Genomic DNA, 12,269 nt, shown 5'->3' on the forward strand with positions numbered 1-12,269 from the left:
AGCATGCTAAAAGAAGCCACAACGACCATATCATTTATATGGTTCCATTCATGTGAAAGTCTAGAGTAAGCCACATCTAAGGAGACAGAAGATTTAGTGGGTGTTTAGGACAGGGGAGGTGGGATGACAGCTCTAAAGGATATAAGAGTACTGGGTTTCTTTTGGGGGTGACAAAAATGTTTTATACTTAACTAGCGATGGCTGCTTAACTCTGAATATACTAAAAGCCAATGTACACTTTACATGGTGAACTGTATGGTATATGAGTCATAACTTTAAAAAGTTATTAAAAATCTCCCTCTGCCCAACAAAAAACTCCCATGCCAAGAGCCCAGCTGAAGAAGGCTATTTCAGCAAAGGGTAACATTCCACAGTCCGCTCTTGAGAACAGCTACCTGGCCTCTTGAGAGCCAAGGCTATCGGGATAGGCCTAGCTTTGGGCTGCTGTTTCTGGCTAGTTTCCCCAATACCTGGGAACTTCCTGTGGCTCAGCATGGGCATCGGTTTCTACCCATGGAGGGGCCAGACCAGTTGGTTTACGGAACATGGTTCCACGTGGTTCAAGGTTGCAATAAAGTTACTTGCAGACTGAGAATCATTTTTAGTGCTACCCCATGAAATTTAAGTTATCTCTTCTGTGTTTATATTTTAAAATTTCATACCCTGCCATCCACATAAAGTACCACCCTCTGCACGCACAGCAAGCCTGGGAACGCGCTCCAGCAAGCTGACCCTGCGGGAGCTGCCTGCACACAAGAGGGGGAGCTCACACCCGGTCTGTACTCTGTGTGTGCCCACAGCTCACAGCCAGACAGACCTAACTCTCACATCCTTGTGGGCCACAGGACTGTACTGCACAGCACAGAAAGTGCACAGGAAAGGGACCCGAGGGAAGAAAAGCCACCTGGAAAGACAGTGAGCATTTTGGCAATTAAGATGTAAGAAATGTATAAATGATTCATTTATACATTTATACATGTATAAATGATTCATTTTACAGTTGGGACAGAAAATGGCAGTGTTCAAAGACAACTGTGGTTTTTTTGGTGTGGATTTCAGAACAGAAATCTAATACAAAAAATACGTAAACTCCTGACTGAGCTATAGAGAACCCTGAAGACCAATAAAACCCAAAGCAATGATTTCACTCAAGAGAAGTGGGGACACACGGTTTCTGGACTGTACTGGAAGGAGACCATCAGGTCAGTGCTATTTACAGCTCAGAAAATGTATAAATTTCCAATCTTTCTGAGAGAATCTAAACAGGCTGGGAGGATTATCAATACACAAGAGTAGACAATGTCCTCACATCTTCAGATGTCTATAAAATCAGACCAGCTGCTAAGGACAGAGGAAGCAGCAAAAGTCAAGAACAATGAGCTCCCAGGAAGTTTTCCAATAAAGTCTGGCTGAACCTGTACCTAACGACCAACTATTAACTGTTCATTTTTTAAACACTTAAATTCTAAGGCTGGGTGCTGGGGCTCATGCCTATAATCCTAGTACTCTGGGAGGTTGAGGAGAGAGGATCATTTGAATTTAGGAATTTGAGACCAGCCTGACCAAGAGTAAGACTGTCTCTAAAAAACTAGCCAGGCCTTGTGGCGGGCACCTGTAGTCCCAAGTACTTGGGAGGATAAGACAGGGTTAATTGCTTGAACCCAGGAATCTGAGTGAGACTCTGTCTAAAAAAAAAAAAAAAAAACCCATAAAATGAGGTGGCATCTGTGGCTCAGTGAGTAGGGCGCCAGTCTCATATTACCAAGGGTGGTGGGTTTGAACCAGCCCCGGCCAAACTGCAACAACAAAAAGATAGCCAAGTGTTGTAGCAAAGTGCCTGTAGTCCCAGCAACTCAGGAGGCTGAGGCAAGAAAATCGCCTAAGCCCAAGAGCTGGAGGTTGCTGGGAGACAGAGTAAGACTGGTGAGAGAGAGAGAGAGAGAGAGAGAGCGCATGAGCTCAAGGGAGGGAGGAAGGGAGGGAGGGAAAGAGAAAGAGAGAGAGTGAGAAAGAAAAAGAAAGAAAAAGAGTGAGAGAGAAAAAGAAAAGAAAACACACACACAACCCCCACTCCCCCAAAAGCCAAAAGTCCACAAATACACAAATACGTATAACCAAGAGTTCCCTAAGAACTCTCTTCTTTTGGTATCGTAAAAGGCACAAGATTCTTCTAAAACAGTGGTTCTCAACCTTCCTAATACCGCGATGTATTTTCATTGCTACAAAGGGGTGGCAACCCACAGGTTGAGAACTGCTGTTCAAAAAAAATGTTTAATTCTGTCTCTTAAAAAAAAAAAAAAAAAGTCTCACTTTATCGCCCTTGGTAGAGTGCCATGGCATTACAGCTCACAGCAACCTCCAACTCCTGGGCTTAGGCAATTCTCTTGCCTCAGCCTGCCGAGTAGCTGGGACTACAGGCACCCACCACAATGCCTGGCTATTTTTTGCTGCAATTTGGCCACGGCCAGGTTTGAACCTGCCACCCTTGGTATATGGGGCTGGCGTCCTACCCAGTGAACCACAGAAGTTGCCCCTAACAGAAGTGTTTAAAGCAACTAAAGACAATTACCCCAATCCTATTTTTCAATCTATATCCACTTAGATTTTAAAACTCTAGAAAAGGAATTATAATGCTGTGTTAAAGGAACAATTATAACCTTCACAAGCTCTGTCTTGGATTTTAAAAACCTGATATTTATAGGCCACATTCTGAAGTTCAGATTCATCAGCATTTGGCCTCTTGATTTGCAACCTGAGCTCGACCACATCAAGGGGCTAATAAGCCAGATCCCTGAACCTATGCAGACACTGTGAAAGGGCCTAATGCTGAGTACATAGGAGCTGTCAGAGGGAAGAGGCAAGTGTCAACTTGCTCTGCTGGAAGCTCTCCTGGAAATCTGGCCCCTTATGTTTTACCCTAGAAAACCACTTCACTAATTGCCACCTGCTTTTCTGACCCTCCACAATGTTCTCCTTTTTAGTGTTTTCAACCTGAAAACCTGCCTTGTGGGGCTTCATTCCATGATGGTGCACCCTGACAACACTGGGCGCAGACCTAGTGAGCCAGCTGGCTTGGATGATGCCCTGGCTCTGTCTGTACCTAGCACAGCCAGCAGGGGTAGGGACCCCACCATGGTCCTCTGGACATCAATGAGAAGGAGCCAGCTCTCTGGCACTTCCCTTACTCAGAGGCCTTGGAGCCAACACCGTGGGCTGCCACACCCCAGCACAGCACCGTGGTCAGGGAAGCATAGCTGGTGTTGTCCTCACACACCACCATGATCACAGGACCTGCTGTCAGCAAAGCCAGGGTTTCTGCCTTTCTATGATATTTAGATTCTGATCAAGGGGACAAGAAGAGCTAAATTCAGCACACTGCATTTTAATAAATTGTTGCACATCCCAAAATGGCAACAGAGCCCAAAGAGATTACATCTGACCACTCCTCTGAACTATTCTGCAGGAAAACAAAACAGAAATGTCGTATTTGTAGCCAGAATAGTGCAAAAAGTAACAAAGGACAACACAGGGAAAGGACTCTTTTTTGCATCCAAAATGCATTTTCCCCAATGCAGAAGGTGAAAGTGCTCTTGAATGGAAAGTTTTAGCGTTAAAAGGAATGAGCAGAATCACAAAGACAGCTTGATTTTACAATCTACATGTGTAACACAGCCAAACCTTTCTTCTCTGATCTTCGAGGTCTGTTAGTCATTAAATGCTCAATTAATAGGATGTGTTTGGCCCAAATGAAATTTAGGAATGAGCATCAAAGCCATCAGACCACTGTGCGGACAGAGTCACACCTGTCTACCATTGGCCTGCAAATAAAATGCCGAACTGCTTTCTTTCCAAGCAGACAGCAAGCTCTCTCATTAACAATGTATTAAAATACATGCCTCCCTACTTGGTAAAACCTAGCCCAGGCATGGAAGGCCATCTGACATGGTTAGCAAGGGCTCTTCAACCAGAGTCAGTGCTGCTAGGTTAGATGTTTTTCCATTTGCAATCAACCTTGAAAGTGTCCTTTTCAGTCCAGAATGCAGACAAGTAAGTGGTCTAACGGGTTTGTCCATACTTACTAACCTGTTTTCCTGAGAGTCACTTGCTCCTACTATAGTTTGCAATTCCTTCTTTTTTCTTCCACATGAAAGATTTCAACCTACCAAGGTTACATCCTTTGGAGTCTCTGTAGAGTACAGCTGGCTCAGGACGGCCTCTAAATGCAGTTAACTGCCTTTCTAGCTACTCCACTCTGTGCCGTGACCAATGGACAGGCACTTTACAAAACAAGATTTTAAAAACTGACTCTTGTGGATCAGCAGCTGCCTTGAACAATGGCTCTTAACCCAGCAACTCTGTCTTCCAGGGGATGCATTTGGCAGTGTCTAGAAATACGTCCGAGTGTCACGACGGGAGAGAGCAGGGGCTATTCTGGCATCTCATGGTTGGAGGCCAGGGAGGCTGAACATGCCACAATTCACAGAACAGCCTTCCACGACAAAGAAGTGTTTAGTCCAAAATGTCAGTAGTGTCAAAGTTGAGAAACCCTGATTTATAGCAACTTTTACCCGGATTCTGCCTTCGCCCTGGGCAAAACACACACGTGCACATACTCCCTCCAACCACCAAACCTCAGATCAAGAATTGTGAGGCCAAACACCCAGGAGGCTCCCAACACAGCTGGGCAGCCCTAAGGACGGACTACACAGAACACACATCCAGCAACTAAGCACATTTCTTTTCTCTCCGCCAGTCCTCACAGATTAGCCGCCAGTCTAGCTGAGGCACTGCTCTGTGGGTGTGGAAAACACCACCTGCAGAAGGTGGGCAGCCTGTCTGCGGCCACCAGCCGGCTGGGGCCCTGGGACTTGAACCCACCTCACTGCTACAATCAACACACCTCGTCCAGTGCCAGGTACTCAGCTGACCTGAGCGCTCAGAAGCTATCAGGAGCTGGCAGAGCCACTCACATTCACATGAGCAGGTACCACCCTTCCCCTGCATGTGAAGGCTGCTTGTGGGGAAGACAAAGACACTAATGCGCTTTCCTGCTCCAACCCATCTAGGAAGCCTCTTCCTTTCCACCAGTGAGGGGACGGACTGATGCTGCAAATGGCTCCTCCCAGAAAACTGTCTTTCTCAGCATAGCGACCAACACACAAGAACACAGCATGCTGCAGCCTGGCACTTTCCTGCGAGACACACTTGAATGATGCTGGAGGCTCTGCCGCCCAAGGTGCGCTCTGATCGCAAAGTGCTCTCTCAGTGTGGTCTGTAGAAATAAAGTTGCCTGAAGGGCAGTTGTGGGGTTCTGGGAAAAGTTCACAGAGCCAGGTCCCAGTGACCGTCACCTCACTACCAGGGAGAGGTAAGAGACCTGCTAAGGCAGGCAAGGAATTATTTAAAAAAGGATCTATGTTAGAAAGCATCTTTCGTTCACACAATTAGTGGTCAAATGTATTTTTAAACCTTTATGGCTTTTTATTTGAGCAATATACTGTAAACAATGTGATTCTATGGACTCCATTTCCCTTCAGCTCATTTTCCTCCCTAGTTGAAGCAGCCTGGCATGATGCCTGACTCTTGCAGTGAGCTTCACCTTCCAGACCTAGGAATGTAAGGTGGCTTTCCTGCGCCCCACCCTGCACAGGGTGTCTTTTTTTTAAGCGTGAGGTGGCCTAGGACGGTATGAACTGCTTCACCCACCTTCTAACTTCATTAGTTCTTACACACTTTTTCTTTAAAATTCTGAACACGTGGCACCACCTATCCCCAGAGCAGACCTGCGTATTCATACCATGTGATGCAGACACTTGCGAGATGGGGTGTTAGGTGCGCAGCGCACACTGTAACCTGGAACCATACTCAGAAGGCAGGTCCCCGCAAATCTCTGCTATGCAAACTGGGCATGGCCCAGTGAGCAGCACCCTTACACTCCCATCCTCGTTCAGAGATGCTGACCCATAGATCAGACCTTCTGTGAGCGAAAATGGAACACAGAAGCAATACAACAACTGACATACACAGGAGGATAGTCAGAAATAAACTCCCTCCTTCCTTCCACGCCTGGGTGGGACTGCGCCAGCCCACTCATACAGAGAAGAAAGGAGGGAGGGAAGGGACAAACAGGAGCAATGGCCCAGAAGCTAAAGCAACCAGTGCAATGGAGAGCCGGGGTTCCCTTGAGTCATCGGACAGGTTTCTCATACCGTCCGGACTCTTGACAGGCCACCTACTTCAGGAATATGCTACATCAAGGACATACCACTCAGCTAACAGAAGACTCGTGCAGTACACTCCACAATGAGGGGCATAAGCAGCCCAGGACCACAATGCTCTGCGCATCTGAGAAGACAGCAGCAGGCTCAAGTTCTGCAAGGGTGTCTTCAGTACATGCTGTCAGGGAAAAGGCCAATTACCAGCAGGCCAGGGGAGTCTTTCTGCAGATTTTGAAATACAAGGGCACGGCCCAGACACATTAGGTAAAAGAACCCCCTCCCCCCGCCCCCCGGTTGTGGCGCATCCCTGCTCTTGTACTAGAGACTCCAGCATCCCAGGCTCCTGTTTTTCTGCACCACACACCTAATTCAAAGCTGTGGTCCCAAGGTCCTAGGGCAGTGTCCCAAGCAAAGAGCATCAGAGCCATAACTCACTCTCCCTGCCAGGAACCCCCTCTAGAGCCATTTCCACAGAGATGCTAAGTGCACAGCCTGCCTCATTCCAGCATCTCTCGCCACCGTTTAAACGACTGCTGTTTATCCCATCTTGAAGAGCCCTGATAACATCTGAAAGGGACTAACTATCCTTATTTCCTAAGAAGAAGTACACAGAAAAAAGTCAGGATGTTTGAGACTTTTCCTATCAAGCAACAATTCTTTTTCCCATGAAATGTTCTGTCACTTGAAATAAGGGTAGATGATTATTCAATTAAATTCCAGTTAATCAGTGTCATTATAAATCACACTTAAGTTTCCAGAAAACACCGATTGGCCGAAGTCCTGTTGCTTTTCAGGTTCTGAGTGACATTTCAAGGAAACTTCACAGTGAGACAAGCTGTCAGTGTGAACAGCCACAGGCCACGACCTTGAGGGTTTGGAATGGAGGCACTTCCTGAGACGCACACCGTAGTCTTAAGGTCCCAGAGTCCCCCACCCCATCCCACCTGCCTCCTGATCTGGCTCCAGATCTGACTTCAACCCTGCAGGCCATAGGGGAGCCAGCAGACCCCAGTGGGCAGGCCAAAGAGTAACAGGGGGAAAAAAGACGACTATCTTGAGATGTGTTAATTATATGAAATTCAAGTTTCAGGGTCTATAAAAAGTTTTACTGGCACACAGCCATGTCCATCTGTTCACATATTGTCTAAGGTACCTTTTGCCCTACAACAACAAACTTTAATAGTTGCAACAGAGACTGTGTGATGTATTAACTATCTGGTCCTTCACAGAGAAAGTCTATTGATTCCCTTCCTAGTACACGCCAAGCTCACTCCTCTGTCCTGGCTGTCATCTCTGTCTAGAAACTCCCTTGGTCCTGAGCTTCCTGTGGATACCTCCATGTTTTTATGTCACTTTCTCTGAGCAGCCTTTCCTGAATATTCTACCTAAATAAACTCAGCCCAAGTCTACCCTGCAGATCCCCTTCAGAGAGAGTTCTTACCTGAAGTTGTCTTGTACATTTACATGTGAGCTGTCTTTTCACAAGATGTAAGGTTCTTTGCCTGTTGTTTCCACTGCTGCGTACTCAGTGCCTAGCACAGTGTTTGTGAATGCCATGAATACTGACCCTTATCAGTCATATAAAATGAGCAAATATGTCCTCAGACCCCAGTCTCTCAGTACCAGGGATCCACGCTGAAGAGACTGCCCTGTCTGGGCATCATGAAACAGCATGGGAGAAGTAAAACAAGCAACCAAATAAAACCAGTTATACTTCCCAAAGGCTTAAGAGGTTATATAACAACAAAGTTAAGCTATAATTTAAGAACAGGATGTGTTTTATACCAAAAGGATGGGGGGGAACTCTCCCCCATCTCAGGGCTTCCGGACATCAAGTGACAGGTGCCTGGAGCCTGCTCTGATCCTCCCACCCTGGTCTGTCAATGCCCATCACAGGGTCCTGGCATTTCAGCGGTATTCAGCACCAATAAACATAGCCTACAAATAGGAATGTCTTTTAAACACTAATGAAAAATAACAGTCTGGCATTTAGAAACTGCTATAAACAAATATATGAGTTGAAATAAACAGCAACAGTTGCACATTTAATCTGTGCTCAGGTGGTAAAAAGCTGTGTTTTCTTGGAGTTTTTCAATTACTCTTCGGTTTATGAAACTTTAAAATGCATAAAAATGTCCATTTTACCTTTCAGTTAATAAGAAATTGGCTTTTTATCAATTTATTCCTTTTCTCTTTCTTTTTGAAACAGGGCTTTTTTTGCTCTATCTCTCAGACTAGAGTGTAATGGCATCATCATGGTTCACTGCAATCTCAAGCTCCTGGGTTCAGGCAATTCTCCTGCCTCAGCCTGGAAACACAGGTGTACACCACTATGCCTGGCTAATTTTTCTCATTTTTGTAGAGATGGGTCTCATTCTTGTTCAACCCCTATCCTCAAGCGATCTTCCCACTTGGCCTCCCAGAATGCTAGATTTATAGACACAAGCTACCCTGCCCAGCCATCTTTATGATTATAAAATTCATTTAACCAATATATCCCAAATATCATTTCGACACTCATCAATAGGGAGAAATTATTGCATTTTGTTTTTTATTTGATGTCTTTAGTATCTGTTATCTTTATACTTATACCAATACATCTCCATTCAAAATAGCTACATTTCAAGTGCTCAACGGTAACATGTGGCTAATGGCGGCTGTACTAGACTGTACAGTTTTAAAATGTTCAGAGTTATTTTCAACTATATATATGAACCAAACTTAACTCATGTTTTCTGCATTTTAGAAATTTTATAAAAGATTTCTCTTTGAGTTTTTTTTTAAGATGACTGAATAGACATTAAATATTTATTAACTTATATTTAAAAAATACCCTGGAATTTCTTTTACTAGTCACATGGCATTCCTCACCATAAGGTAAACGATGTTAAGGATGGCAGCATCTTGCTTTCCCACAAGCATCCAATTTTACTTTCCAAACCCTGGCTTCTGGAATTAGGTTTTCATTTCCTTTACACATGGCACCTTTCCTGTCATAACTGAAGGCAACCAAGCACCTCTGACACATCTGAGCCAAGTTTCTACCGTGCAATAGGAAAATGCCCCCGTCAGTGTGCAGGATGTCCCGCCCAAGTTTACAGCTCAAAAAAACGCTCCACCCCACCTGCTCCTTCCTTTATGAGGCTTATTTCTGTCCTAAGAGGGGGAAAGTTAGGATTTCAAAATACTCTGGTTAGAAGCGCAAGCAAGGCCAGAAGGCTCCTGCTGGAATAAGCACACTGAGGGGGGCAGCGTACGTGCTCTCCAAAGCATCTTTTCTTTGCTCACAAAGCAAACGTGGGATTATGTTAACAGAAACAGTTTTAGTAGTAGTTTGGGACTATGATGGGATCATCACTCTTCACCAACAACAGTGGGGATCTGCTGTTTAAACTCTGAAGGTGTTCCTATTTACCTCGGCATCCTGATCGTGGAGGTGGTATGTCCTCTGGAGGCTTTGCAGAGTTCGGGAGCTCAAGGTCTTCTGCTCTAAGAGAATCTCCAGAAGCAAGACCAGCTGGTCTGGAAGAAGCTGAGGGCAAAAATCAAACAGCCTGTGAAAATCCCATTCAGCTGTTCAGAAACTAAACACAAACATTTAGACCAAAGAGAGTAAATCTAGGGTAACCTGGGCCTATGTCTAAAACATGAGAGGACTGCTGAGTTGACTTCTGTAAAACCTCAGAGTTTACATTGTCTATATCCCCAAAGATACTGCATTCTGCAGCCTGATAAAGCCCCATTTTCTGTGACTTTTCATTCCAGTTCTACATTTAGAGCAGATCAAAACTGTGCTCATCTTAACATTACTGTACTTGAGTAGATCCCATCCTTTATAACATGCACATGCCAAAAAAACATAATTTAGCCTAGACAAAGATTCAAGAGGCCAGTGAGGCGCATTGGCTCATGTCTGCAATCCCAGCACTCTGGGAGGCTGAGGAAGGATTGCTTGAATTCACGAGTTTGAGCTTTCTGCAAGCTGATGCCACAGCACTCCAGCCTGGGGCAACAAAGTTAAGACTCTTATTTCAAATAAATAAATAAATGAAGTAGTCAAGGTTCAAGCCACCATCTAATTTTAGGTGAACATATGGAAATGTAACAGAAGAATCAGCTTTCAGATTTCTTTCTTTACCAAATAAACCCTGCAATATACCTGCTACACACTGAAAAATAAAGAATATGTATTTTCTCCATTAAAAAATAAGTTTACACTCCACAAAAAAATCTGAAAAGGGTATACGAATGATTCTATGCGTAGCTATGTACACAGATGATACACAAACACAAAGTCTCCTATATTCCTGAGTTTTCAGATAGGAAAGGTCAAAAGTGGTACTGACAGTTAAGGACAGAGAGAAAAGTTTAGTCTTCCTGTGCTACAAAAATAAAAAACAGTATTTGTGAGATCTAATAACAGAAGAGCACAACTTCATCTGTCTTACTCACCAGGCGCCACAGTGCCCAGGCTGGCGGCACTGCCCCACCGAGCAGCCCACTGGAGAAGTCAATCTGAGATATACTTTATAGAAACTGAGAAGTATTTTATTCTAAAAGTCAAGGTTTTAAGATATTACTATGAATTCCACCATTCTCCACACATAGCTGCTTTTCTATCCCTGTGTATGCCCAGGTAATTCCTATCAACTAACCCAAATTTACAGGTCTGGAAGCCAACAGCAGATTCTACAGAATATTCATAAGAACACCTGGATTTCAATTGCCACTTTCCATTAATTCTAAAATAAATTTTTAAAAATTATTGTCTTCTGTCCCTCCTCCTCTTCCATCTTTCTACCCCCAAGTGTGTGCTTTGCCTGGCTCCTCCCCCAACTCATTCACACACACACATTTTATCAAAATGTGCATGCAGAGAGATTGCTAGACTACACGGCAACGTCCTCCATGTAATTCCACAGAGGATGCATTTCTTACATTTCTTCGTCTCCCCTTCTAAGTTCCAATAAACCCCACTTTCCTACAGAGACAAGTGGTAGACAGACAGATGCCCATTGGTTCTCGGATCTGTTTGTTTTATAACATCACTCCATCTCAAAGTCATCCTAGGGACAGTTCCTCAAGCAGACAGGAAAAACAAGCTGCCTTCAGTGAAATGCCATTACAATTAGCACTGACCTGTGAAGTTCTACGCAAGGACTCAAGGAACTGCTAACCCTTAATTTCTTTTCATTGAGAAGTCAGTGCTCTTAAGATGTTTAAAGACACTGAATTACTACATAGCTACTAATAACAAAGACCACCAATATACCATTTTCTATAGTTTTATTAGACACACGAACCTACTTTTATGATATTAAAAAAATATCTGTTTTATAGAAAAGGCCAAACCCAGGACCCTGAGCCTTTGGGGTGCCTCCTCACCTGTTCACCCCAGAAGCACCTTTCAAGGCACTCTTGGACCAGGTGTGCAGTGGAAACCTGGTTCTTTGCCTTGACTCTGTTGCCCTGGGTAGAGTGCCATGGCGTTGGCTTAGCTCACAGCAACCCGAAACTCCAGATCTGGACTTAAGCGATCCTCCTGGCTCTGCCTCCTGCCACAACACCAGACTAGTCTTTCTTGCTGGCTCCTCCTGTCCTGGCTGGAGCAGCTCCCTTGGCCCGCCTCCTCTCCTCCTCCCCACCCAACTCACCCTGCAGCCTCCTTCCATGTGCCAAAGGAGGCCCTTTTCTGCTACAGGCTGAGTCTTTAGGCCCTGGCCTTATCTGCACCCTACCCATTCCCTGAAGGCCAATCACCAGATAACCCTCCTGCAACGAACCCCCCATCCATGGTGGCTTCCTTTTCTCCCCAATCATGGGCCTCCCCCAGTCCCCCACTTCCCTTTATTTTCCTACTACCAAAATGTACTCTAATGGGTCCTCACTCCACGGTGCCCTGGCCAAAGCAGCCCACCTCCATCTGCAGGGGCTGGGGGAAGGGAAGGTGTCATGCTTCAGGGACAAGAACCCCCAGCAATATGTAGGTAAAGGAAGGGCCCAGACTGGGTCAGAGTGGCCCAGCCTGCCTTGCATCCCCCCAAACACATC

General features: G+C 45.1%; 1 protein-coding gene across 2 annotated transcripts in view; it reads right to left on the reverse strand.

Moving 5' to 3' along the window:
• Nucleotides 1–12,269, reverse strand: part of AOPEP (aminopeptidase O (putative)) — a 422,485-nt gene that overhangs the window by 17,965 nt on the left and 392,251 nt on the right. For both annotated transcript variants that reach the window (XM_053577274.1, XM_053577284.1), the window contains exon 14: nt 9,634–9,750. In XM_053577274.1, the coding sequence (XP_053433249.1) occupies nt 9,634–9,750 (117 nt within the window). The remainder of the gene's footprint in view (nt 1–9,633; nt 9,751–12,269) is intronic.

Source organism: Nycticebus coucang, chromosome 2, assembly GCF_027406575.1.
Source record: "Nycticebus coucang isolate mNycCou1 chromosome 2, mNycCou1.pri, whole genome shotgun sequence".
NCBI classification, from domain to species: Eukaryota; Metazoa; Chordata; class Mammalia; order Primates; family Lorisidae; genus Nycticebus; species Nycticebus coucang.